General features: G+C 39.0%; 2 protein-coding genes across 8 annotated transcripts in view; one reads left to right on the forward strand and one right to left on the reverse strand.

Moving 5' to 3' along the window:
- The window catches only part of prkdc (protein kinase, DNA-activated, catalytic subunit), a 36,405-nt gene extending 23,691 nt beyond the window's left edge, over positions 1-12,714 (reverse strand). Inside the window, exons 1-36 of the mRNA XM_077229157.1 lie at positions 12,407-12,714; positions 11,571-11,647; positions 11,381-11,485; positions 11,170-11,244; positions 10,778-10,886; positions 10,481-10,593; positions 10,299-10,398; positions 10,158-10,213; positions 9,979-10,009; positions 9,736-9,893; positions 9,449-9,595; positions 9,065-9,229; positions 7,794-7,962; positions 7,657-7,706; positions 7,404-7,538; positions 7,046-7,195; positions 6,573-6,685; positions 6,289-6,448; positions 6,117-6,206; positions 5,842-5,961; positions 5,591-5,750; positions 5,312-5,418; positions 5,086-5,176; positions 4,798-4,961; positions 4,538-4,690; positions 3,828-3,935; positions 3,507-3,733; positions 3,250-3,344; positions 3,061-3,160; positions 2,797-2,930; positions 2,130-2,360; positions 1,765-1,994; positions 1,367-1,575; positions 916-1,048; positions 661-819; positions 212-415 (exon numbers count right to left, since the gene is read on the reverse strand). Of these exons, the coding sequence (XP_077085272.1) occupies positions 212-415; positions 661-819; positions 916-1,048; positions 1,367-1,575; positions 1,765-1,994; positions 2,130-2,360; positions 2,797-2,930; positions 3,061-3,160; positions 3,250-3,344; positions 3,507-3,733; positions 3,828-3,935; positions 4,538-4,690; positions 4,798-4,961; positions 5,086-5,176; positions 5,312-5,418; positions 5,591-5,750; positions 5,842-5,961; positions 6,117-6,206; positions 6,289-6,448; positions 6,573-6,685; positions 7,046-7,195; positions 7,404-7,538; positions 7,657-7,706; positions 7,794-7,962; positions 9,065-9,229; positions 9,449-9,595; positions 9,736-9,893; positions 9,979-10,009; positions 10,158-10,213; positions 10,299-10,398; positions 10,481-10,593; positions 10,778-10,886; positions 11,170-11,244; positions 11,381-11,485; positions 11,571-11,647; positions 12,407-12,572 (4,794 nt within the window). The 5' untranslated portion in view covers positions 12,573-12,714. The remainder of the gene's footprint in view (positions 1-211; positions 416-660; positions 820-915; positions 1,049-1,366; positions 1,576-1,764; positions 1,995-2,129; positions 2,361-2,796; positions 2,931-3,060; positions 3,161-3,249; positions 3,345-3,506; positions 3,734-3,827; positions 3,936-4,537; positions 4,691-4,797; positions 4,962-5,085; positions 5,177-5,311; positions 5,419-5,590; positions 5,751-5,841; positions 5,962-6,116; positions 6,207-6,288; positions 6,449-6,572; positions 6,686-7,045; positions 7,196-7,403; positions 7,539-7,656; positions 7,707-7,793; positions 7,963-9,064; positions 9,230-9,448; positions 9,596-9,735; positions 9,894-9,978; positions 10,010-10,157; positions 10,214-10,298; positions 10,399-10,480; positions 10,594-10,777; positions 10,887-11,169; positions 11,245-11,380; positions 11,486-11,570; positions 11,648-12,406) is intronic.
- Positions 12,715-14,835: 2,121 nt separating this feature from the next.
- Positions 14,836-23,134, forward strand: chpf2 (chondroitin polymerizing factor 2). 7 transcript variants are annotated; one of them, XM_077229235.1, is made up of 5 exons: positions 14,836-15,238; positions 17,110-17,447; positions 19,303-19,867; positions 20,143-20,325; positions 21,081-23,134. In XM_077229235.1, the coding sequence occupies exons 2-5, from the start codon at positions 17,173-17,175 to the stop codon at positions 22,347-22,349; spliced, it is 2,292 nt and encodes a 763-aa protein (XP_077085350.1). In that variant the 5' UTR covers positions 14,836-15,238; positions 17,110-17,172; the 3' UTR covers positions 22,350-23,134. The 7 variants fall into 7 exon arrangements, with proteins under 7 accessions (XP_077085350.1, XP_077085348.1, XP_077085346.1 ...); XM_077229233.1 differs by lacking the exon at positions 14,836-15,238 and adding an exon at positions 16,074-16,269 and having other exon boundaries at positions 17,048-17,447; XM_077229231.1 differs by lacking the exon at positions 14,836-15,238 and adding an exon at positions 16,087-16,692 and having other exon boundaries at positions 17,048-17,447.
- The last annotated feature ends 1,510 nt before the right edge of the window (positions 23,135-24,644 follow it).

Genomic DNA, 24,644 nt, shown 5'->3' on the forward strand with positions numbered 1-24,644 from the left:
AGTTAGACACAATTTCAAGGGTTTAGTCGCAACACGTGCAGAGAAACTAGAGTTTTATTCTGCTGGTGTTTTTGTTCACCAGAGATGCACTTCCTGAAAGCACCACAGATCTAGCTAGATTATATAGACCATTGGGACCAGTGGTTTCTAAATTTTAAACAGGCTAACAATGCTTTTAGGAAACGTAGCCCAGTCTACTTTGATGCCTCACCATGCTGGGGTTCTGGTTGGCTGCAGCCAGCAGCAGCGGCACTGTGCACTCCACACTGCGGAGTAACTCAGTATTCAGAGATGTCTGGAAGAGGCTGTAGAAGTACTCTCCGTGAGAGAAGCTGAGGAAGTGAGGATTCAGACTGCCAGAGAGAGGGACGGAGAGTGTAATGGTGTTCAGCAGAAGGCCAACCGTCTGTTCACTCTGAGTGGTTTAGGGGGGGAAAAAGACAGGTTTCAAGGTTGAACATTAACATTCTGTGATCTTCAATGTCTTACGGCTGGTTCTTAAATTATAAGGCAAGAATCGTCAGACTCTGCACACTACAAGACAGACCCGGTCTATTTGGGCATAATCAGTCGTCTCAACCAAATTACATTCATAATCGGCCTGACAGTCTTGTAATGTGTTCCCAGCTTTAGTCCTTCCCTGTAATTCAAACCACTTACCTGATTTCCCAAACAGAACGCCAACTGCACAAGACTGTTAGCCAATTTCCTGCTGCCAACATCCATGGAGGGCAGAGACTTCCTTTCGTTTCCAGGAGCTATGCTTTTATACACACTAGTGAGAAGTTTGGAGCCCAGAGAGTGACCGAAACCAACATCCTACAGAGAAATTGTAAACATCCCAACCCAAGTCAATGTACCAAAAATATGTAGACTGAACAGAATTACAATAACATTCATTTGATCAGTGTGTACCTGACTGTGCAGAACAGAGTTGAGCAGCCCAGACTGGTGAAGCTGCTTACAGGCTGAGAGTAAAAGATGCATGCTAGCATGACTGTCTCTGGTGTCTGCCTCATACAGATCAATAGCACACAACTCCTCCACACTGTCCAGAACAATTAACACACACACATAAATGAACAAGCAAGCACACATAAAAACTATTTACTTCACTAAAATCAGTTAAAAATTTTTAACATTTCATCAACAATATTCCAAAAGACTGCAACTGTAACCACAGTTTATAGCTTTTCTACAAATGTACGTTAAGACGATAGAAAATAGGGAAAAAATCAGGAAAAAAATACAAACTGGATCTAAACTTTTAAGCACCACTGTGCAACGTATCGGAGTAGCTAGGTGTAAACAGAACTTTATAACTATGTATGAATAATTTAATGAACCAACTACAAATTAAGCAGACCTCTGTATGGTTATTCTCTTCCTAATGCTGCTCTCCACTTGTGTCCTGTAAGGCGTTGATGCCAAAACTTTAAGCAAAGGAGCGCACACTTCTGGCAGCTGAGTTATCACTTCTAGATCAGCCATGTTGAACCCAATGGAAGAGGGCTCACACACCGTCAGCGCCACCAGTGTGAAGAAGGAAGTGTTGAAAAAATCCTGCTCCATTAACTAAAGAGAAAGTGAAAAAGTTTAAGCAGCATGGTATTTTTTTTAACCTTTGTAGATTCCGGTAGGTTCACTAGAGCGTTTGGCAGGTAGACTCTTAGAACAAAAGTAAATAAGATCCCAAAATACTATTTGAACCTTTTTTCAATTTATTATGTTTACCCTGAAATATACAAGTAACAAAAATCTTACCTTCCAGAGATCCTGTGGACATTTCTTTAGTACCATGGTGGAGAACTCCAGCATTCGGACAACGATGGAGCACTTGCTGTAGTTGTACTGCTCTGTCTCACGAGGGCTTAAGTGTGACTGACCTGCATTGCCTATTCTGAAGCAAGCTCTGGCAGCCTGAATGTCCTGCATGGACAGCTCTGTAAGGAAGAAACGGACAGCTGGCAAAAAGCTGGACTTCTCACCAGTGCCTGGATGCGGAGAGGAATGGGAGAAACAAAGAAGCTATTAGCAATAATTCGACAGATACCGATTATTTCACCGATATGAGAAGATTTTAGTTATGCATCTTAAGTTGAGGTAATTCATCGTGTGGATTGACCCACCCAGGATTCTCTGGGGTTGCACACAGTGCAGTTTTGTGAAGGTGCTGTAGCAGTCAAGAGCAGCTAGCAGTAGATCCATCCACTGCAAGGTGCCTCTGATGCTGAAGGGGGCTTCAACCTCTCTCAAAGTAGGCTGGGAGAGTAAGCCGCCTCCCTCCAAACAAGAAACGAGAAAACCTGGACCACGCTGCTTCACCTGTTCATCCAGCCACGCCGCAGGAGATGCTTTACCTGTCAAAAGAAGAAAAGAGAGACATTTTAAAGAAACTGTGTGGTCATACTGAATAAAAAAGTGTTATGTTTTTCTCAATAATCTTAGTAATCATTCTGATATGCAATTCTAATACAATCCTAACACGATCCTAGAGGGGCAAAATGACCTAAGTCACAAAAGGCATTTCTACACTATTTATATGACCAAGCTTTTCTATAACATTTAATTAAAACCACAGTAAATAATTCTGGACATATTTTTTGCTTAGTGAAATTCTGAGATTGGTCAAAAAGAATCCCTGTGCTACCAGTGAATATTTTACAGTTGTTCATTTCAATTCATGTTATGTTCAAATTCTGAAGAAGGAGATTGAAATGTCTTTGAAGAGGAGAGTCCCTGAATGGCAATTAAATCACTGTGTTGCTCCCTCATTTTAAATATCCTGCCGGTTACCTGGCAGCAGAGGCACAAGTTCATAGAAGAGCTCCATGCTTTTGTGCCGGCACTCAGTCTGTGGTCTTCCACACTGGGTCAGCAGCCACATGACTACATCTGACAAGCACACTGACTGGTCCGGAGGGAATCCTCTGCGGAAACAGTAGAAAATGCAGGTCTGTCAGTTTGTTACAACACAGACACATAATGTTCACTTTACTCACATTACAAATGTGAATTCAGGGAAGTTAAGAATAATATCCTAATCAAATGTGTGTGTACCTGGGTATGCGTCTCTTGGTATACTTATTGAGCGAGTCTGCCTTGTGTTTGATAATTCTCATCAGATGATCCAGGGAACTACAACACTGTTGGACAGTTCCTGTGTAGAAAATAACAATATGACAGGATAGATCATAGTCATGAGCATCAAACAGGACGTATTGATGAAGAGAACAGGTCTAGTCTTACCCAGGGACTTTTCATCAAAGTGGGCCAGAGCCAGACTCTCAACAAACACCACCAGCACCTCAAAAACAAACTGCTCCACCAAGGAGCTCTCTTCTCTGAGAAACAAAACAATATTAGGATAAACATCTGCATAAATACCATTTTCATTCGCTACAGATTTCTTACATTCACTCAAGATGGCACAGAATATATTGCTGAAATGTTGAGAGGCTGTACGTAGCCCATCTAATGAGCTCTTCTGCTCATCACACACTGACCTGAACTGTCTGTATATGCTGTTAAAGGCAAGCGCAGCTCCAAGCCTCTTGAAGACGTTGGGGTGTAAGGCCAGGCTGTAGATACGTTTGAAGAGAGATTTTGTGTTGGTTGGGCTCTTCTCCTGCTGTTTGGGTGTGGTCTGTTTAATGGACCATTTGACAAATTCCTGGATACAGGTGCCACTGAAGTCTCTGAGGGTGCTGTCTAACGGATCCACAATTCCATCCTGTGCAGCCCAAACAGATTAACAGCCCTCGTTTATAGACGGCGAACTCAATTTTGAATAAAATAAAGTGTGTCTACTGAAGGAGTTTACTTGCCAAAATGGCCTCCAGCACCGCCACTGTGTCTTGGCTCTCAAACTTTCTGTTGTTAGTGAACCAGTGGATAAGCTGCATCACCAGAGGTTCGAACAGCTGCCTCGTCACCTGAAGAAGTAGTCAAAGTTTCCATGTTTGTGTAACTTACACATGACTGACAGAGACTGATTGAAGTGGACAAAATGTGGACACGAAACTATGAACTTTAAGTGATTCTCAACCAGAGGGTCGGGGGGCACTAAGGGGCCTCACCAAATTTCCAAGGGGACTATAAGATTTGATTTTTGAAGGACTTGATTTTTTTTTTTTTAATGAATCATTCATTCATTCATTCATTTAATATAATAGTATATATTTTTAACAATTAAATAAATAACTTGTTGTAAATAATCTAACTTAACCTTTAAATAAAATATACCGTGAACAACTGCTGTTTTTATTGAAAAAACGTCACTGAAACTTCTTGACTCATTACTGGGTTAATTATCTTAATCCATTGACAATTCTAGTTCCTCTGTCATCATTACAGGAGAAGTAACAGAGGAAATATCTTGGTCTACATGTCTTGGCCTTGGATGCAAAAAGGTTGAGAACCACTGCTGCACAGTGTCTGATAAAGGACAAAAACATGTTACATTAGAAAACCTGACTGTCAAATGAAATTTTTATTCTGTTCATCATATTTAAAGAGCACACATAAGGTAAAAGACCTGGTCGACGTCACATGCCAGGCGTAGAAGAACAGGAAAGACTTTTCTGTGTAGGTTGTACATGGGAGGAGCAGATTTGTCGTCTTCTGTCATCTGGGCTCCTTTACCCACCAAGTATATGACCAGACTGTGCAGAAGCTCACATGCTGCAACCTACACACCAGACAGAATGATCAATTTCAGCCTCAATTTATTGCGTGAATAAATAAAATGTTAATAAACTTTAATCAACAATGACAAAAAAATTTGACTATGATTACTTTAGTTTGTCTGTCACTGGAGGACAGTGCGAGCTCTGTGACCCTTGGCAGGAAGGAGTCCAGGTAGATCACAGGCTTTATGTCTTTAAAAGGCACAGCAAAACGTAGCCTCTTCTCACAGTCCCATGCCACAAAACGCTTCATCATGTCCTCCGCAGAGACCGCTGGGGTTAGATATGAGAAAATGCAATATATAAAGCTTAAAAACAAGCAAGCAAAATTAACAAGTACTGCCTTTTTAAAAAAGACAACAACTAATTTATTTAATAGCAGCAGAAACAAAATAACCTGTCACAAGGCTCCTGTTGAGCTGTCCTCCCAAGTGTCCAAGCAGACGTACCACCCTCCGCCTCACAGCAGCAATTGGAGACTCATCTCCCTAACAGAGACCACAGAAACATCAGGACACTGTGTGCATGTAGTTACGTATATATTATATTATCAGAATCACAGTTGCATCACAGAATCAATTACACAGAAAAAAAATATAAATATGGCAAAAAAATCAAATTACCACAGACAAGTGCTTTGATTTCTTCAGGAGTCTCATCATGACTTTTCCATAACTTTTTGAACTTCCCGTTGACACAAACGTCACTTCCATATTGCCGTCATCTTGTTCTAATAGAATGATTAAAAACAAATAAAAAACAATCAGCTAATAAAGGAATTTGATAATACTCACTGACCCTTAGATATCCAAGTAGTATATTAAGAAAGAATAGTAACCAGTGACCATTTATTTGACAGTACAGTATTTAAGATAAATATGATGAGGTTACAAATAACTGACCAGAGTTATTGGTTGTTTTGAGGTAGCCATCTAAATGTGGCAGTATGTCTGCGTAGTGCGGCTGCATGATGGCAGAAGGGATCAGAGAAGACCAGGACTCCAGAGCATCCAGTGCTGCTGTGGCTAGAGGAGCATGACTCAAACCCAGACGCAGAGCAGCCTTCAAACAAAAGAATGAAAACAGATGATCATTCCATGTATCATGTATTTCAATTTATGTTACTTAATCACATTTGCTTCCCTTTCCTAACCTGCAGAGCTGGTATATATGCCTTGATATCCAGAGCCACCATGTCAGGATGAAGAGAGAGGGTGAACATCAGACAGGCAGCCAGTAGCTCGTCTTTATATTGTTTCATACGTACACAAACCTGAGGAAATAACAAAAACTTTTGCCCTTCAAATCATCACATTCATCATACAAAACAATATGACCTGAAACCAAATACTTTGATGAATGAAAGCTGACTGCAATATTCAAGCATCTATCACAGAAATAAAGTGACGAAAAGGGTCAAAGGGTCACCTCCTTTCCAAACTTTGCAAGGAGCGAAAAACAGGCATTCTCCATGGTGGAGCCGCCATCATCAGCACTTTTAGGCCCTTGTTTTAGGTCCTAAAAGCAAAAGATACTGGTTTTGTCAAGGTTTATCAACACATTAAATTGTGGAGTTAATGTGATGGAGAGTGTGTATTACCTGAAAATAGTGGATTTTCTTGGCAATGCTCATTGAGAGGGAGAGGAGCTTATAAAAGCCGCTGACCAGAGGGAAACGTATTGATTGCAGAATGAGCTCGTGACACAGGGGGTACATCCATTGGGCAAAATACTCAGGATTTCTTGAAGGCAATAAGTCACTATAGAGAAGATAACAATAATCTTATGTAAGCAATTTCATAAAATAAGGGCACAAATAAGATTTGTTGTTTTTTTGTTTGTGTGATTTCTGACATTACCAAAAGAAAAAAAAAGTTTTGGCACCTGCAAAACTCAACCAAGTTGATAAAGGCAATAAAGTCTTTGGGTTTGTTGGGGATCAGGTTTGCTGTGGGGTCAGATGAAGGCATAAATCCAGCACTTGCTTCACTCTGGGCCTGAGAAAAAGAGGAAATACTTTACAAAACTGGCCATAACATTTGTTAACATCCAACATTTGTGTTTCAAGTTTGTTTCTTATATGTACTGCTTTAGTACACACACAAATTTGCACTACAGTCTCATGCTGTTAAAGTGTATGCGAGTCTTCAGAAATACTGTGAGCAGCATTTAGTGAGGAATAATTGGGGGACCGTAAATTATTGCCAAGGTTTTTCCAGGTTTATGGACATTTAAATCAACCATTGGGAATTCCCGTACATAACTTACTGAAAATAAATTATGTTTTCATTTCTGCTCCGTTTCTTTAACCACCCATATTTTTACTACCCATTCAATGTGCAGCACTGCAACATTACCTCATCTGCTGCATTGACTTTCTGCACTGAAAGATCAAGTTTCTCCACAATCTTCATGACTGACTGCACCAGTGCATCGTATAAGTGTCGGTTTATGTCTCTCAGGTTGTAGTTCTTGGCAGCTGGAGCTCCATCCATGAATCCTGTGTCCTAAAATCACAACAAATTAGATCAGTTCAGATATTAGATTAATCTGCTGAAACAAAGTAACCAGAGTACACATTCAACAGCTTTTATGATTACATGGTCACATCCAAACCCAATAATACATCATTAAAATACTAACAAATTAAACCATTACCTTAACTAGATAATGAAATTAAACCTGTGTACGTCAAATAAACATCTAATTTCTTACTTTAAAGTTTTCACAGTCCAGAAGCCCCTTAAAGAGGTCAAGGTAGTCCTTAGAGGAAGGAACTTTCCATTTCCCAGAGCGCACCAGGGTGGAATCCTCCTCAGCTTGAGAACCACCGGAATGAATGCTCCGTTCCTGGCGGTGAATAAATATGTACCAATTAGACATTTAGATTTCATGATAATTATAATAAATTAAAAAAAAGAAGAAGCAAAAAAGCAAAAAGATCAGCACTTTTAGGAAAAACACTTACTTCTGACTGAAGAACCGGCTTAGAGCATACTCTGATTAGGCCTTGGTGAACTGTTGTTGAAGAAATGAAGAGTGTGAGCGCTGGTAAAAACTAACCTAGAATCAGATCAGGCAAGCTAAGCTCCAGCTCATCCTTACCCACAGAACTAGTGAAACTCCACAGGATAGGACCTCGAACTGCCATGGCAACAAACACCTTGATGATGGAGCGGCAGGTGGCATACTGCATTCTCTGGCTGTACTGAGGGAAGCTGTCCATCTGAACCACAAGGAGGCGCTCTAGCACGGGAGTGTACACTTCAGGGATCTATAATCAGTTATAGAAATTACAATAGAATCTGTTAGGTGAGGTTAAAGTTAACAAACAGTAGTGGTTCCTAACAGTAAATTTATGTAGAGGAGATTCTGGGTCTTCGAGCTAGTTTATAATAAACATTTTGAAGCTTTACATTGTAATCGCTGAACACGCAGATTACACTTTTGGTAGAGGTCTGGTGTCCTTGCATTATTCAGCCTGATGGTGGCGCTCTAATCGACAGGCTTTAAGTACACACCACACACCATCTTAGAATTGCCTTAAAGGGATAGTTCACCCAAAAATGAAAATTAGCCTATGATTTACTCACCTTGAAGCCATCCTAGGTGTATATGACCTTCTTCTTTCAGACAAATACAATCAGAGTTATATAAAAAAAAATGCCCGGCTCTTCCAAGCTTTATAATGGGAGTGAATGGCTATAGAAAATTTGAAGCCCAAAAAAGTGTATCTATCCATGATATAAAAATACTATAAATAAGCTATTCCCATGAGCACGTTTTAACTTAAAGAAATTATATTTTCATAATTTGATAAACTACTCCAGAAAGAACAGATATGCCAACTATTTACTAATCTGATGAAGACTAATATACTAATCACTGAAACAGATTGAAATCGTCTTGGTCTGGAGCGGGGTTTACGTAAGGTAACATGAAAATAAGTGTGAAATCTGCCCCAATGGCTCAAAATTAGAGAGTGCTGCAGTTCCATTTTTCACCACAGATTTACACTGGGAAATTGTGGGGTGCTGTAGAGGAGGCTCAGGCACCCGCTGCCCCGCTTAGAACCATAATAGATCGCTTTCGAAGCCATTGTTACATTTTACTATATCCTGCTCACTTTACCACTTAAAATAATCTAGAAATTATTATTTTTTAATTAATATGCATATGTTCATCTGACTCATTATCCTAAATTGATCAAGTAGCCACTTTGAGCAGAGAAGGGGGCTAAAAATACTTACCTAAATACTGAATATTGATTTAAAATGCCAATTAACCAACTCGTTTGATGGATTAGATAAACCAAATGCTAGATAAAATCATCTACAATGTGATTCACAGCTCATAGTAAAGGAGATGTATTTTACCCGGTCAAGGTGTATCAGAACACTAGCTATGGAGTCAAGGAAGCTTGGCAGCTGGTAGACATTGTCATCCTCCCGGTCAGACTCAGTCAGGTACATCTGCTTGCACCGCTGAATGAGCTCTGTATACATCAGATCTACATCCCGAGGGCACACCACCTTACACGGCTAAAGGCAGACAAACACAAAACACAGTCAGAAAATCTACATCCATTTAGCCTGAAATAGAAACAATTACATTAGTGCAAAATGAAAAATAATTAGATCAAATAGAATAAGCAATACTAAACAGATATATTTTGCTGATATAAAACTTGGACTTGCTGTGATACTTTAATTACAGTATAGACTATTCTTATTATTCTAATAAAGTGTCCAGATACCAACCGCAGCAAACAGGCCATATCCTCTGATAGCAATGGACAGTTCTTTATTAGTGGATTCCATGGTCCTGATGATAGCACAGAACTTCTGCATGAAGAACTTCAGCTTGCTTTTGTGCAACTCAATGTTCTCTGCCACAAGAGTAGCCACCTTTATAGCAATGAGAGGTAGAGTTTGAAAAGATCATGGTCATCATAACCAAGTTGAACATCTCTCAACACAAATAAATAATAATAATAATAATAATATGAAACTATTTATACATTTAATAATCAATAAATAGAAAATACCTGTTTTAGGAAAGACTCTAGTGCTGTATAACTACTCTTTTTCAGCTCTCCATTTATATGTCCACAAAGTTTGGACATGACATCAAAGATAGACATGTAATGATCCATGAGACAGTTGCCGAACTGGCTAGAGTGCTTAGCAAACAGTTTGAGACCGGCTGTCAAGAGTAAAAAAAGACAAGGAATGAGTTCAACATTGGCAGTATGGTATGAAAATACATGTTGATATCTAATTCCACTTACCAAAGATGACTGCATATCGTTTCATATCAGTCTATAGAAACATAAGGAAGGAAGAAGTGCATTTATTGGGAGCTCTTAATGGAAAATGTGACTGAGCTGCACATGTACTGCACAAAAGGGTAAAATAACAATTCAGCTTTACATTTTATTGCCAAGTTAACACTCTTAATTAATCCTACCTGTGGACAAATCGCCTTTAGCGCATATTCAAAGATTTCTTTTGACGTAACCGGGTCTGCAAAAAAAGCAAAACAGTGAGCATATTCGTATAATTAGGTTAAGACCAGTGCAGGACAGTAAATTTACACAAACACACCCACCTTCTTCCATTGATTTGGTGAAGTTCACCATCAGAGCGGTTATTCCTTTCAGACAGCCAGCAACAACAGGAAGTTTGGGCTCCTTTGTAGTAGATGTCATCTGAAAACCATTGATTTAGCACTTGGCAATTTTATACATGCGCATAAGAGCACATATCCATAGCTGGATGGGACGCCTTTACCTGTCCTTTTAGTTCACCCAGGTAGGCCTTGTAGAGTTTTTCAGAGTTGTTGACCATCTCACTGGGGTGCACTTCACCCAGCACTCCAAGTAGTTCATAAATGCAACCCAGCACTGTTGGTAGTCAACTTGATGTTTCAAATGTTCAAATATGTGGTAACGTGTTTGTTTGTATTCTGACACGCAATCATAATATGTCATCTGAAGATAACTATTGGTGGCAATGCCAACATATTTTGGTTACATAAAATGTAAACAGACACAATAAGCATAATTTTTTTATGATTTCTTCACTTGCCTGTATCAGGTATCTTATTCTTCTGACATAACTCTCCATAAAATTTGTTGAACATATCCCCAACTTTCAGATCCTTGGTGATGCTGGAGTCTTTCGTGAGATACAGTATCTAGAGAGATTTTTGAAATGTGTTAACACGGTTTGTCTGTGAATAACAAAATATTTCATTAGCACAGACATGTTCACAATTCTCTGACTCCAAGTAAGAGTTAAAAAGTGAGAATAAGCTAAATGATACTTTGTATTGTGATATTCAAATGAAATTGTTCTCCTTGCAGATGTCAAGTCAGTTGCCTACCAGTCTCAAGTGAGTTTTTAAATGACTTGCAGTAAATGCAAGTTGCCATGTCTTGGTATCAGCACTAGGTCAACAGTGTGTATATAGAACTCACTCTGATTAGGAGCTCTAAAGCAGGGCTTCTGCACTTTGCAGCTTTGTCCTTTGTGTAGACAACCATACAAATGTCCTATCCATGCAGAGAGATGTGCCAAAATACAGCAAATTAGTGTTGCAAAGGTGACATATATAATTAGTCAACCTTGAAAATATACATTAAAATGTGATGCCAAACCAGAAAGAAATTTTCCGACTGCTGAAGGTACCTTGAGGTCGACAGCATAGTTCTTCTCCCATCCTCGGACAGTGACTGACATTCTCTGTAGAAATGCCGCTAAGAAATTGAGAATCTCCACTCTTGTATCACGCAGCTGTGGACAAATGTATGATCAATATCTTTATAATAATACAATAATTAAATAATACATATATAATTATTAGAATTTGCCCTCTCACCGTTTCATTAGAGAGAGACTTTCGGAGAAAGCTAAGCAATCCCTCTTCCTTTGCAAAAAGCAAAGATGTCTGTAAAACTGAAAGTGAAATGCATTAGAACATATTTCAAGATTAATTGTCATCAGGATAATTAAAAAGGCAGGCTTGGTCATCGGGGCTGGCCTTGAACCACTTGAGGAGGTGGCAGTTGAAAAAAGAATGATGACCAAACTGATGACTTTCATGGACAATACATATATAACCCGCTACATAAAATGTTCATTGGCATGCCTCAGTTATAGGATGGTCCTTCCTTGATGCAAAAGGGTGCATTATGGAAGTTCACTTGTGCTTTCTGCCATAAGACTGAACAAGCTATCACCTATGTTCAGAGCTACCAATGACTGTACTGTGAGCTTGTTGGAGGACTAAATCTTTCATTGCAGAAATCTTTCTCAACCCTTGCCTGAACAAATACACACATATTTTTATATATATGGGAATTAAGTTGTGTTTTTTTTTATTTATTTTTTATGTGTGGTACAGTTGTTTATTTTTGTCTGGCTGCTCTTGTACTTTAATATCCCATTTAAAATATCTAGCTATCTGTCCATCTATCTATTAATAGTGAGTTTATATACATAGATTATTTATTTTGTTGAACAATAGGATAGGAGTTTATGTGCATGCAGCTATTCATCATTAATTAACCTGGATAACATTACGATTTACAAATCTCTGTCAGTCTGCTCCATGTGCCACTGTAATCTGATTCGTATAAGTATAAATTATAGGCATGAAATTAATGAATAAATACATTTTGTTTTTGCATTTTGTATAAACACAAAAGTTCTTACCCAGTTCATTGTGATTTTTTGTTATCATGCATTCCTGCCCCAAGTCTCCAATAATGTCATGGCAGACTATAGCAGCATTCCTGTTCTCTGCGTCTCCAAGTAATGCATGAAGCTTTAGGAGATAACCCTGAATCCCTCCAACAGTAGAAGTATCGGAAGACATCATTTGTCTCTGTTGCTTACATCAGAAATGATTAAACGTTGACATCTCATGTAAATAATGTGAGTTTGCTTCTGGGCGGCAAACCAGAACAACACAAACACATGCGAACACGTTCACTTCCTGCTTGAGCAACACGTCACTCTGGAAGAACGATCACTTCTATCACCCGCTGGATGTCGCTGTTTGATACCCCGCCCGAGTGGTAGTCTCCAAAAATCCCCACCAACACACAGACTGACAGCCTGTTTTGTCACAAACTATATGTTTAATAGCTAATAAACAAGTTTCATCCATTTAATCAAGTCTTTTGGAACAAACAATAATACACATTAATCATCGAGTTGTTTTTAGGATAAAAACTACATTGGTAAAAAAAGCTAGAATCATTCTGTTGGATGTACACTACTGTTCAAAAGTTCAAGAGTCTCTTCTGCTCACCAAGCCTGCATTGATTTGATGCAAAATACAGTAAAAACAGTAATTTTATGAAATATTATTACAATTTAAAATAATAATACAATAAAATATCATTTATATCTGTGATCAAAGCTGAATTTTCACCATTCATCTATTGATAAAAAAAATCCTGAAAAATAAAATAAATGTTTATTACATAAATGTTTGTTGATCATCAGATCATCATATTATAGTGATTTCTGATGGATCATGTTACACTGAAGACTGGAGTAATGATGCTGAAAATTCAGCGTTGATCATGCATTTTACTATATAGGCTATTCACATAGAAAACAATATTTTACAATATTACTGTTTTTTATCAAATCAACTTTTAATCAACTTTTTCAGACTTTTAAAAACATTTAAAAAATTGTATCGATCTCAACGTCTGAATGGTAGTGTATATTTCATTTCATTATGTGTATTTATTTAAAAATAAAAATATTGAAACCAAAACATGGCATTGTCTAGTGTGCAGGTAAAGAGGACCTCCAAGGAAAGCACAGTCCATTCCAGTTTAGCAGAGGGCAGTGGCAGGAGCTCAGCACAGGTTAGCAGCGACAAGATCTCAGAAGAGGACAAATGCAGTGATAACAGCTTTATATGGGTCTGTAACAGCAGCTCAGCACAGATCAACAAAAGCAAAGAGCAGGTCAGCAACAGTTCAGAACAGCTAACTCCCACCAACAGCTCTATCACTGCTTTCGGAGACATTATGAAATAATTATTCCTGTGCCACTGATGAATTTGACAGTGATACCATCCAGTGAGTCTGGAAGCCATCTGATTATTTTCTACTGTTTTTGAGACATTTCAATGTATTTTGAAGTTACTTGCTTTTACGGGTCTTCCAGAGCCTTATATGTAGTGCCCTGGTATATTTGCCATAGTTGCTGTTTTGGGTCTGCTGCCCTCTAAATCCAGTATTACTTTAGTAAGTAATTTAAAAGAATAATTATATATATATAATTCTTTATCAAGCGTTTTTAATAAATAAGATATATTTATACATATTATGATCAAATATATTGTATATTTTATCAAAAGTTGGCATCGGCGACATACTAAAATGAGAGCAATTCCCGTTCAATGCCTGAATACACCACATCTCAGCTCAAATACAAACAGTACAAGCTGAATATTACCTCATTTACAGTAACCTATATTTATGTCTCATACACGTAATGATAGATTCAAGAAAATACTGGCAAGTTGAAACAAAGTAAAATGGGTGTTGAATAGACGTACCTTTCCGAGAGGAGCTAAGCTCGCAGTTCTCTGAGTTCTCAGTGGCAGCCGAGGCTCCTGCGCACACTCAGAGGCGCGCGCTGACCGTATTTGGTGAAGAAGAGCAGAATCAGATCACCGCCTGCTGGAGAGACGAGCCGAACCAACCACGCTTCACCACGCTGGGACGAATATGCTGTAACTGCGTAGTAATATACTGAATTGTATTGAATATGTGTATACTGAATTGTATTGAAAACAAAAATCAATATTTTAATCTTAATTCACAAATATGCAATATCAGTTTATATATAATTTATATGCAATATAACTTTTAATATATCCTGAGGGACCCAGGAATAGACTTTTATCCACTGTAGTGTTCTTTTACAGAACTCGATAACAGATAGCGGTTTTTTGCCCCCTGGATGCGCGCGCATCCGGTATTGTTTGTATACAAGAAACCCGTGTATGCGTCTGTTCATTCATGTTGTCAAAGTTACCCGCGGAATTGACAACACGCTGACGTCAGACGCACGTACATTTACAAACCAATCAATGTCAAGATACAGCCCACATAGATGACGACGACAGGACGCAAGCATGTCACGTAAAGTTCTTTAGTGCGCTCGCATAAATGCAGTGTGAAACCAAACCAAAACTTTCTGAAAGTATAAAATGTATCAAAATGTGAACCTTGGTGCGGACTTTCAGGTGTGAAACGTGTCCTTGCTAATACCTAGTAAAGCTCAACTTCCATTCGAATTAATGAAAACACTCGCTCATATTATGTGGGCTTTGACATGAAACGCGCGTGCTCACGCAGTAAAGTGAATCTGGCGGTAGATCGCTCGTCCACAAAAACAAACAAACAAACAAAAAAAATGGGGGCACCATTTGCGTGGTGCCCCCGTGGACGTGGTGCCCATGGGCACTTGCCCATATGGCTAATACGCCGATGACTGGACCTAACCCTCATACAGGTTACCTTTCTTACTTTTGTGAAACAAAATTAGATGTATAAGTCAGAATAACATTCACTTTAATTGCATCTTTTCTATGAGATTTGGAACGACACGAGGAGTAAATGATAACGGAATCAAAACTATAACTTTGGTGTAGGCCTATGTGTAGCTATTTTACTTGAAAGCTATTGAAACTGTAGCATAGCATTGAGTTGGCAAAAAGTAGATTACTATAACCTACTATTTTCAATTTAATTTACACATTCAAAGTGCAAAGATATTGTGCATTTAATTTTCTCTTTCTTCTGTTACTGAGCTAACAAGCCAATCAAATTGTTTTATTGCACACTTCATCTTTGTAGGCTACCTCTCATTATTTATTATAGATCAATATAGATAAAAGTCTTTTACATAAAGCACTACATTGTAGCCTAATTATAACGGTTGCTAACAGCAGATGAACTTGATTAAAATGTAAACTTTAAGAAATAGGCTACACAATTGTCAAATTAGAGGTCAGATAACAGGACTCTCCTTCAGAATTCCTCATTTAAAAAATTAAGAATTTCTATTCGTTAGGCTACTTATAAATAGTTACAATTAAATGTAACATTTTAAAATATATACTTTGACTTTCAATTGAGCATAATTCTTTCTGACACAAATCAAATTAGAGGACCAGAGCTAACTGTTATTCATTTTCCCTTTCATTTTATTTGTAGCGATTCTTTAATAATTCATCATGACTCATCATCTCCCCTCTCCTTGAAATCATGTATTTGATATTTGATGATCTGAATCTTGACCTTATCATTCGTGGTGGATGACGTGTCTCCCACCACCCCCGGCCTGAATGAGCACGGTGACGAGTGCAGGAGCGGGATGGGATAACGGGAACTGCGCGGACAAACACTTGCTGTCTGGAGCGACTCTCTGCTGCAGTAGGACTCGTGTACACGTGGAACTCTAGTGCGTGTGCTGCTTGTTTCCCTGGGTCCGTTTGGTTTTAACGCATTGAGTCAATCTTCCTCTCTTGAGCACATCCGTAGGTAGGACTTGCCCGACGATGCTGGAGACGTTTACAGCAAAAGCCAATAAAGTAATTTCGCGACTGTTTTGTATTTTTCAACAAATAATCGGAAGAGACGCAGGAATTAATCCACATTTGAGAGCATTTTCTTCGGATTTGTATGTTTTTTGGGGAAATATCGCTGGTGGCTGCTATTTTTGCTCAGCTTTAGTGTGCAAGCAAAGCAGCTAAGTTACGCTAGATAGTGCGTGGAGGATTGTCGATTGATTGTCTTTCGAACCGCAGATTCTCTCCAAAAGACTAAATAAACTTAGATGCTAATATCATGAACTGATATCATATTTCAGTCCACGGTCAACTGTGCATGAACGTTGCATCTTGGTTGCGGCTGCAAATGGTGTCTACTGTTAGCGATCTAACATTTTGTGCTTCACCAGTGGAGGTGATTTCTCTTCTAATAATGTATAAGTAATTCTCAAATAATGTATTCATACATACAGCTCACGCATACCGCTTGCAGGAGGATGTCCGGCTAGATCACAGTCACAGTGTACTAATTTGAGTGGTAGTGCCTCGGTTTTGCATATTTGGATGGTAAATCAGACAAGTCCTGGTGTCAGTCTTTTGAGTGTAAAGAGGCAGGTTATACTGGTTACTATTGGTCCTCCTTTGGTTTGCCTTTGCACTGCGTAATTTGACGTCTTCATCGCCAATTAATCTAATTGTGCAGACATCAACACTTGACTAGTCATACTGTGATCAAATAGTGTCAGGAATTCAAATATTTGCCTTTACAGAATCGCTGTGAAATGCCTCTACTTTAATCAAGACTTTGCTGTTACTTGAACTGCTCTCCAAGGAGACCTATCCAGACTTGACATCCAGTGACTGGTCTGGCTTGCAGAAGACTGCCTGGTCCGCCATGCGCCTGTCTTCTTTCCTGGCTGTTTTCCGGCCTGCTCTGCCCCTCATCCTGGGCCTCTCTTTGGGCTGTAGCCTCAGTCTCCTGATGGTGTCCTGGACACAGGGGGACACCGATGAGGCTTGTGGAGATGAACTGGGAAATGGGAGACTCATACACAGCAGTCATATCAGGGATCTCCAGGATGGCCAAGATGGGGATGGGAATGAGGACTTCCAGCCTCGTATTGTGCCTTATCACAAGGACCCCAACAAACCACACAAGAAAGTTCTCAGGTGAGTCTTCAAATGTCAGTTCAGCTTGGTTTCATTTCTCAGATTAGACTGAAATCTCAGTTATAAAAGATTATTTTAGTTAATATGTATAAATCATTCTCAAATTAAACTAGGTATCAGTATAAGAACAGAACGTCATAATGTAAAATTGCAATGAGCTTGGCTTAACTACGTAGATCTAAAATAATTTATTATTATTATTATTAATTTTGGTAACACTTATGAGTGTTGCAATCCAAAATTATTTTAAATTTCATTTGGCTCATGTTAAGGTTAAGGTTATAGTAAGGTCTCAGGTAAGTATTTTTCACATCTCCTCTGTGCTTCTCTCAGAGCTGAATTCTTCACCACTCTGTGAAGCCGCCGACATAGAATCTCTTATATTCAAACACTCTTCTTGGATGCAGGGGAGCCATGCCATTACCCTTAGAAATAGTCAAAATGTTACAGGACTGAAACATCAGTTAAATGAGATAAGATAAAAGAATAAGAAAGGACCTGTTTTTTTCCATCCCAAAAATTTAAAAAATATTGGCAACAATTTAGATCACAAAACAACTTAGCATAAATAGAAGGGCATTAATAATAATAAAATATAATTAATTACAAAATGATTTTGGATACTGATTATTGGGCATGTCAGCTGATCTCCACAATTGTCTTTACTTTTACTTGTCACTACTTCTATTAGAGTAGCAACTTCCTGTTTACATTTTTTTTGAGTTGAGCACATTCTACTTTTTCCATTATGAGGAAATCTTATTGTAAAAACCTTAAAGTAAAATGTTACCAATTAAAAAATAAATAAAAATAAAATAATAATATGCAGCATTTAAAGTAGAAATTTTATTGTTACATTTAATACAGTGAAATGAAGTGAGTTTCAGTTGGTACCGGTGCCATTATCCTCATTTCACCAGTAAAATATTACAGCTTTATAAATAATTATGGTGACAATAGGGTGCCATAGCAGAGGTAAAGGTCATTGAAACAGTTCACTTTAGAGATCATAGTAGCTATCCCTCATTTGTCTCACTCAGTTGTGTAATTGGCTTAGTCTCTGAAAAGGTTTTGGCCAAGAGTGATGGGATAGAGATCTATGTGTGTGTGTGTGTATATATATATATATATATATATATATAATTAAGCAGCGCAACCGTTTGCAACATTGATAATAATAAGAAATGTTTCTTGAGCACAAAATCAGGATATTAGGGTATGTTTACACGACAACGATGTACTAAAAATGAAAACGTTTTCCTTTACTTTTTTTGCATACTGACAATAACGTTGTCAAAACAATCCCGTTCACTCAGATCCAAGAAAACGGCTGAAATCGTTGTATTATGCATGCCAGGCGTGTAGTTGCCAATGTCACTTTGTAAAGAAATACAGACTAAACACGCGTTACGCAACACGTATGCGCATGACATCACTGTTTTCACAAATTCGCATTTTTGTAGTTTACACAGAGACAAATCAGACAATAACAGTATTGTTACCCCAAAACGCTGTTGTCTTGTAAATAAATGGCCGAAACGCATAAAAAAGTTTTTCGTTTTTAGTTGAAAACGGTGTTGTGTAAACAGCACCTTAGAATGATTTCTGAAGGATCGTGTCACACTGAAGACTAAAACTTCCGCTTTGCTATCACAGGAATAAACTACATTAAAAGGTAATAATATTTCAAAATATTACTGTTTTTACTGTATTTTTAATCAAACAAATGCAGGCTTTTTGAGCATAAGACACTTGTATCAAAAACAAAAAAAATTAACAAAAAACATTTGAACAGTAGTGTATATTAACACTAAAATTAAACTGTTCAGTTTCATATTTTGTTTGCTTGCCACAGGACTCGCTACATCCACACAGAGCTGGGCATCCGAGAACGGCTCCTGGTGGGCATCCTGAGCTCACGCGCCACTCTGAACACGCTAGGGGTAGCAGTCAATAAAACGGTAGCTCACCATTTTCACCGTACCTTCTTTTTCACTGGCCTACGGAGTACAAAGGCACCGCACGGCATGGCTGTTGTTGCTCATGGTGATGATCGACCCGTCTGGCTGATGTATGAAACTATACGGCACCTTCACCAACACCACGGCAATGAATATGACTGGTTTTACCTTGCACAAGATGATACGTACACACAAGCTGAAAGAGTCATGGAGCTGGTTAATCATCTTAGTGCGGGACAGGATATGTACATGGGACGAGCAGAGGAGTTTATCGGGGGTGAAGAACGTGCCCGATATTGCCATGGTGGATATGGGTATCTTTTGTCACGTAGCCTGCTAGCCCGACTGCAGCCCCACCTGGACTCTTGTCGAAATGACATCCTCAGTGTCAGACCAGATGAGTGGCTTGGTCGCTGCATCATCGATTACCTGGGTCTTAGCTGTGTGGAGAAGCATCAGGTGGGGGAGCGCTTTTTAAATCAATGTAAATGAAAAGCTAATCACTTACTGTATAAACTATGAGCCTTTTGTCAGAGTAACCACAGTGTAATTTGCTCCTCCTGAACTTAAACATCATGATCTCATAGTGAAAACAAAGTAAATATTGTTTTGTGCTTGGTCATTTGCAACGGCTTATTTTCTTTATTAATCTGGACCAAAACAATGCACAGAGGGAGAATCTGTTAACACCTGGATTATGATCAGTGCTGTTGTGATCTTTTAAAATGATGTAGGAGATGACCTACCGTTACTTTGAGCTGCAGAAGAACGTGGACCCTGAGCGTGAGGACAGTGCACAGTTTAAAGGCGCCTTCACCGTCCACCCCGTCTCTGAACCTTTCCTGATGTATCGCCTACACAAACGCTACAACCAGATTGAACTGGACTGGACCTATGCACAAATTCAGCAGTTACAGGTATGTTACTGTACCTCATCTTAGAAGATAATTTCTCTCATAAGATACTAACTTCTAGCCAGCTGGTTACGTTCCCAGTTGTTACCCTTAGGCATGTGCAATAACCTGATCCAGATCAGCACCTTTAGTTTGAGAATGTATTATGACCTTGTCATGCATCTTGACTAAGCTGTTCCTTGTTGAGACCTGCACAATTTTGCATTTTATTAAATGGATGCTGTATTTGGATGTGATATGTCTCTGTTAGCTCCGTCAAACTTAAGTAAATGACTTTTTGAGCAAATACACAATGCCAAGGTCAAGTGTAGTCGGTTAATGTGTGTACATGCTGGACGAAGCCATGATACAATCACATTATCTATGTATATATTAGTCTGACTTGGCAAATATTTTAGATTTCAGACTAAAGCATTTAAAAAAGATGCATCACTGTTTTAGTCCAATGTAATTTTTTAAACACTTAGCTTTGACATAGTATTTCATGTCTGCGCAAAAATGCTGTATAAATAATCGGGCAAGGTTTTTGCAGCTGTCAGCCAGCCATCACGCATCACATAACAGCAGGAAATGAACTTGAAATGAATTTTTCCACTGCCTTTAGATTGGATAGGATGACTTTGTCTTTGAGTCAAGGAGAAAACTTGCCTTTCTGCATAATAAATGAAGCGATTGATAGACATAATGTGCCTAAAGCAAAGACATTTTAATGTTATTGCTGCTCCTTACAATGACTTGTTCTGTTGTTTTGGCCACAGAAACAGATCAATAACATAAGTGAGCTCACTCCAGAGGGCAAATCCGGAGCCACGTGGCCCATCGGAATCAACCCACCCTTCCGACCCAAAACCCGCTTTGAGGTGATCAACTGGGAATACTTCACTGAAGAGCACATTTATTCATGTGCTGACAGCTCTCCAAAGTGTGAGCTTCGAGGTGCGGACCGGGCAGATGTCAATTCAGTCCTGGAGACTGCAGTGGGCCGCCTGAACGAGCGCTATCAGCCCCAGTTGCGCTTCCGTAAGCGGCGTCTGCTGAACGGGTACCGACGCTTCGATCCCACACGAGGCATGGAGTATGTGCTGGATTTGGCCCTGGAAGCTTTTACGCAGAAGGGTCACAGTCAGGTCATCGCCAAACGGGTGAGTCTGCTGAAGCCGCTCAGTGCTGTCGAGATCATCCCTATGCCATATGTGACAGAAGCAACACGAGTACAGGTCATCCTCCCTGTGACGGCACACGATCAAGACTTTGTGGGTAACTTCCTTGACATGTATGTCATGAATGCTCTGGATACCCATGACAATGCTCTACTCACCTTCTTGTTTGTATATGACCCCTTCGATGCCCAGCGAGTCAGCCAGACAGACGTCTTTGCCGGTGTCAAAGCCATGATTGGTGAGGTAGAGAAACGTTACGGTGATGTAAAGATTCCTTGGATTAGTGTAAAGACTGAAGTTCCCTCACAGGTCAAGCTAATGGACATCATCTCCAAGAAGCACCCAGTCGACACCTTGTTCTTCCTGGCCAGCGTATGGACTGAGGTCAACGCCGACTTTCTCAACCGCTGCCGTATGAACGCCATCAGCAATTGGCAGGTCTTCTTCCCAATCCACTTTCAAGAGTACAGTCCTGCTCTGGTCTACCGCGACCAACAACCTTCTGCCGCTTCGTTTGCGTCTGAGGCGCTGCGGGATGGCCACTTTGACCGCCACGTCTTTGAAGAAGCCTGCTTCTACAATGCAGATTATATGGCTGCCCGCACAAAGATGGCGGCTGACATCTTGGACAATGATGAATTGCTTGAGAGCATGGACGTCTACGAGATCTTTGTACGTTACTCTGTATTGCACGTATTTCGGGCTGTCGAGCCGGCGCTTGTTCAGAAGTATGTGCACAGGGAATGTAACCCGCGGTTCAGTGAGGACATCTATCACCGCTGCGTTCTCAGTAACCTCGAGGGGCTGGCCTCTCGATCACACCTAGCAATGGCTTTGTTTGAACAGGAGCAGGCTAACAGCACCTGAACTGACTACTACTGCAACCTTAAGATGGATTTAAACTTTATGATTCTCATTTAGGTGGCCTTAAATGACCTACTGATATTGATCGAGTGAATTTCACCCTGATGCTGTGAACTCAGCACAGTTCATCCAGTGACTCAATTCAATTAAACACAATGAAGTTACCTTGTTAAAGGGATAGTTAACAAAAATGAAAATTCTGTCATCATTCACTCACCCTCATGTCATTCTTTCTTTCTTCGGATCATAAAAATATATTTTTAAGAAAGTCTTTGTTGTCCGTAGGTGGTCTTTGAATGTCAAAGGTGACCATTTCATCAAAATCACTTCTTTTGTGATCTGCTGGAAGAAAAGAATGTAATTCAGGTTTGAACCCACTTTAAGTTGAGCAAACAATGACAGAACTTCCAATTTCTGGGTGAACAATTCCTGTAAGGATCTACATATGGTGGAATTGACTGATAAATATGATTTATTTAACCAGAGATCAATACTCATGAAGTCTTCATAATTCACTTAAAATAAAACCTGAGAAATGGGTTTCACCTCGTTTACATAACAAACCGATGACTGAATGCTGAAACTTGACGTTAGGAAGTGAAATGCATAAGGAACCCATTCATCTTTTAGTATATGTATATGTCAGACTTCTGATGGTTAGTAGAGGTTCTAGTCTCAGCTATGGAAGTAACTTGAGCCATCTTTCTTCCTTCAGATATATGATTGTATGACCTTTAAACAGAATGTGCTGAATATTTCAGGCTTGAATAAACAAATTATCTGTGAAACCTGATAATGAGTCATGACTTGCAACCCAAAGTCTGAAATATTTTTATTTTTGCAAAGTATAAAAATAAACGCCTTCTAAAGACAGTAATACATGGTTAAATGGCTCACTGAGTTCAAATAATAGAGTTTGTCGGGAGCTGTTGGGATATGTAATGTTGCAATGTTGACAACGCATCTTAAAAGTGAAATTATTTTTTGTAAATCACGTGATCAAAAACTGTGGGTCTCTCAGTTTTTACTGATAAACACGACCAGTGGAAAATTTAAACGATAAAAATAGTAGGGAGAATCAATAAAATATGACAAATTTACTGATCAATCGGTGTTTTTCACCCGCGGAAAGAGGTCAGTAAAACAGCTGGAGAACAATATAATATGGCCATAACATTTGACATTTTTCCATTTACATAACATTTACCTAAAAAAAGCCCTTAATGAGAGGAGTATTTTACTAAATATGTGCACTACATATTTATTATAAGTTTACTTATATCATTTAAATAATGTTGTTGTTATAATAAAAAAAACTTTAATAATAATAATACCAGCTGACAGAGCTTTCTGTATGTTTACAGCATTAGGTGAGATTATTTTTTCTTGAAAAAAATTAACATGTATCTGTAGCTAGGCTAATATTTATCAAAGTGAATAGATATTGAATCAAGATCGGAATCAAATCACAAAAATTGAATTGAAATCATGAAATTTGTGTCAAGCAATAATAATAAAAAAATAGCATACCAGTCATTGTACAATGTAAATATTGTAACATGTTGTCACATTCTGCTTAGTTACCAAATGTTTTGACAATCATACACTTTTTTTTACATTCCCCCTCCATTTCCATAATTCTCTTTTCAAGCTAAACTCAAAAGTTAGCAGCCCTGCCTAAATATATAAAGTTATGAAACTTCACTTAGGCCTCAGCCAAAACGATTAGCCAGTTAACAAATTACAGATTCACGAGACCAAAGATGAACACAAGACGAATTCTATCTCATGTTTAACCCATAGACTACAGAGACGTCAGTGCCAGCGGCAAACGTCAGAAGGCGGGGTACATGATCGCCGAGCGCCCGCTGATCGCCTGGAATGGATCTCACAACCTGGATAAAATTTTCAGAAATCTTTATAAATAAACCACAGATTTGAGCTTTAAACAACTACATTCTCGCCTGAAAGAACTCTTAAAACTACATTTCGTGACACAATTACAGTAGTATTATATTTCAACTGTTTATTAAAAAATGGTGCTTATGTTGTCATTCCCCTTGTAGCACGCGCAAGTGACGATACTATGTCAACCAATCAACGTTCTGCAACGTTCTGAGTCTAGCTCCACCTTTTAGTACCGTACCAGGTAATTACCCAAACGGAAAGGTACCGAAAAAGTGGTACGATTAGGCATTTTGGTACCATTCACAACTTTTGACAGTGGAAGCGGAAATAATTGCGTACCGTAGGCTACTGTACCGTAAGTTACCGTACCGCTCGGTGGAAACGAGCCAT

The sequence above is a fragment of the Siphateles boraxobius genome, unplaced genomic scaffold (genome assembly GCF_051911475.1).
Source record: "Siphateles boraxobius isolate OS27281-9 unplaced genomic scaffold, OSU_SipBor_1 130, whole genome shotgun sequence".
NCBI classification, from domain to species: Eukaryota; Metazoa; Chordata; class Actinopteri; order Cypriniformes; family Leuciscidae; genus Siphateles; species Siphateles boraxobius.

Bases quoted from the DNA above. Each gene is read 5' to 3' on its own strand.
- chpf2 (XM_077229229.1), top strand. From the start codon at position 16,615: ATGAACGTTGCATCTTGGTTGCGGCTGCAAATGGTGTCTACTGTTAGC. The intron at 16,693-17,109 runs GTGATTTCTCTT...CTGCTCTCCAAG, and splicing joins TTTGTGCTTCACCAGTGGAG to GAGACCTATCCAGACTTGAC. The intron at 19,868-20,142 runs GTGGGGGAGCGC...AAAATGATGTAG, and splicing joins GCTGTGTGGAGAAGCATCAG to GAGATGACCTACCGTTACTT.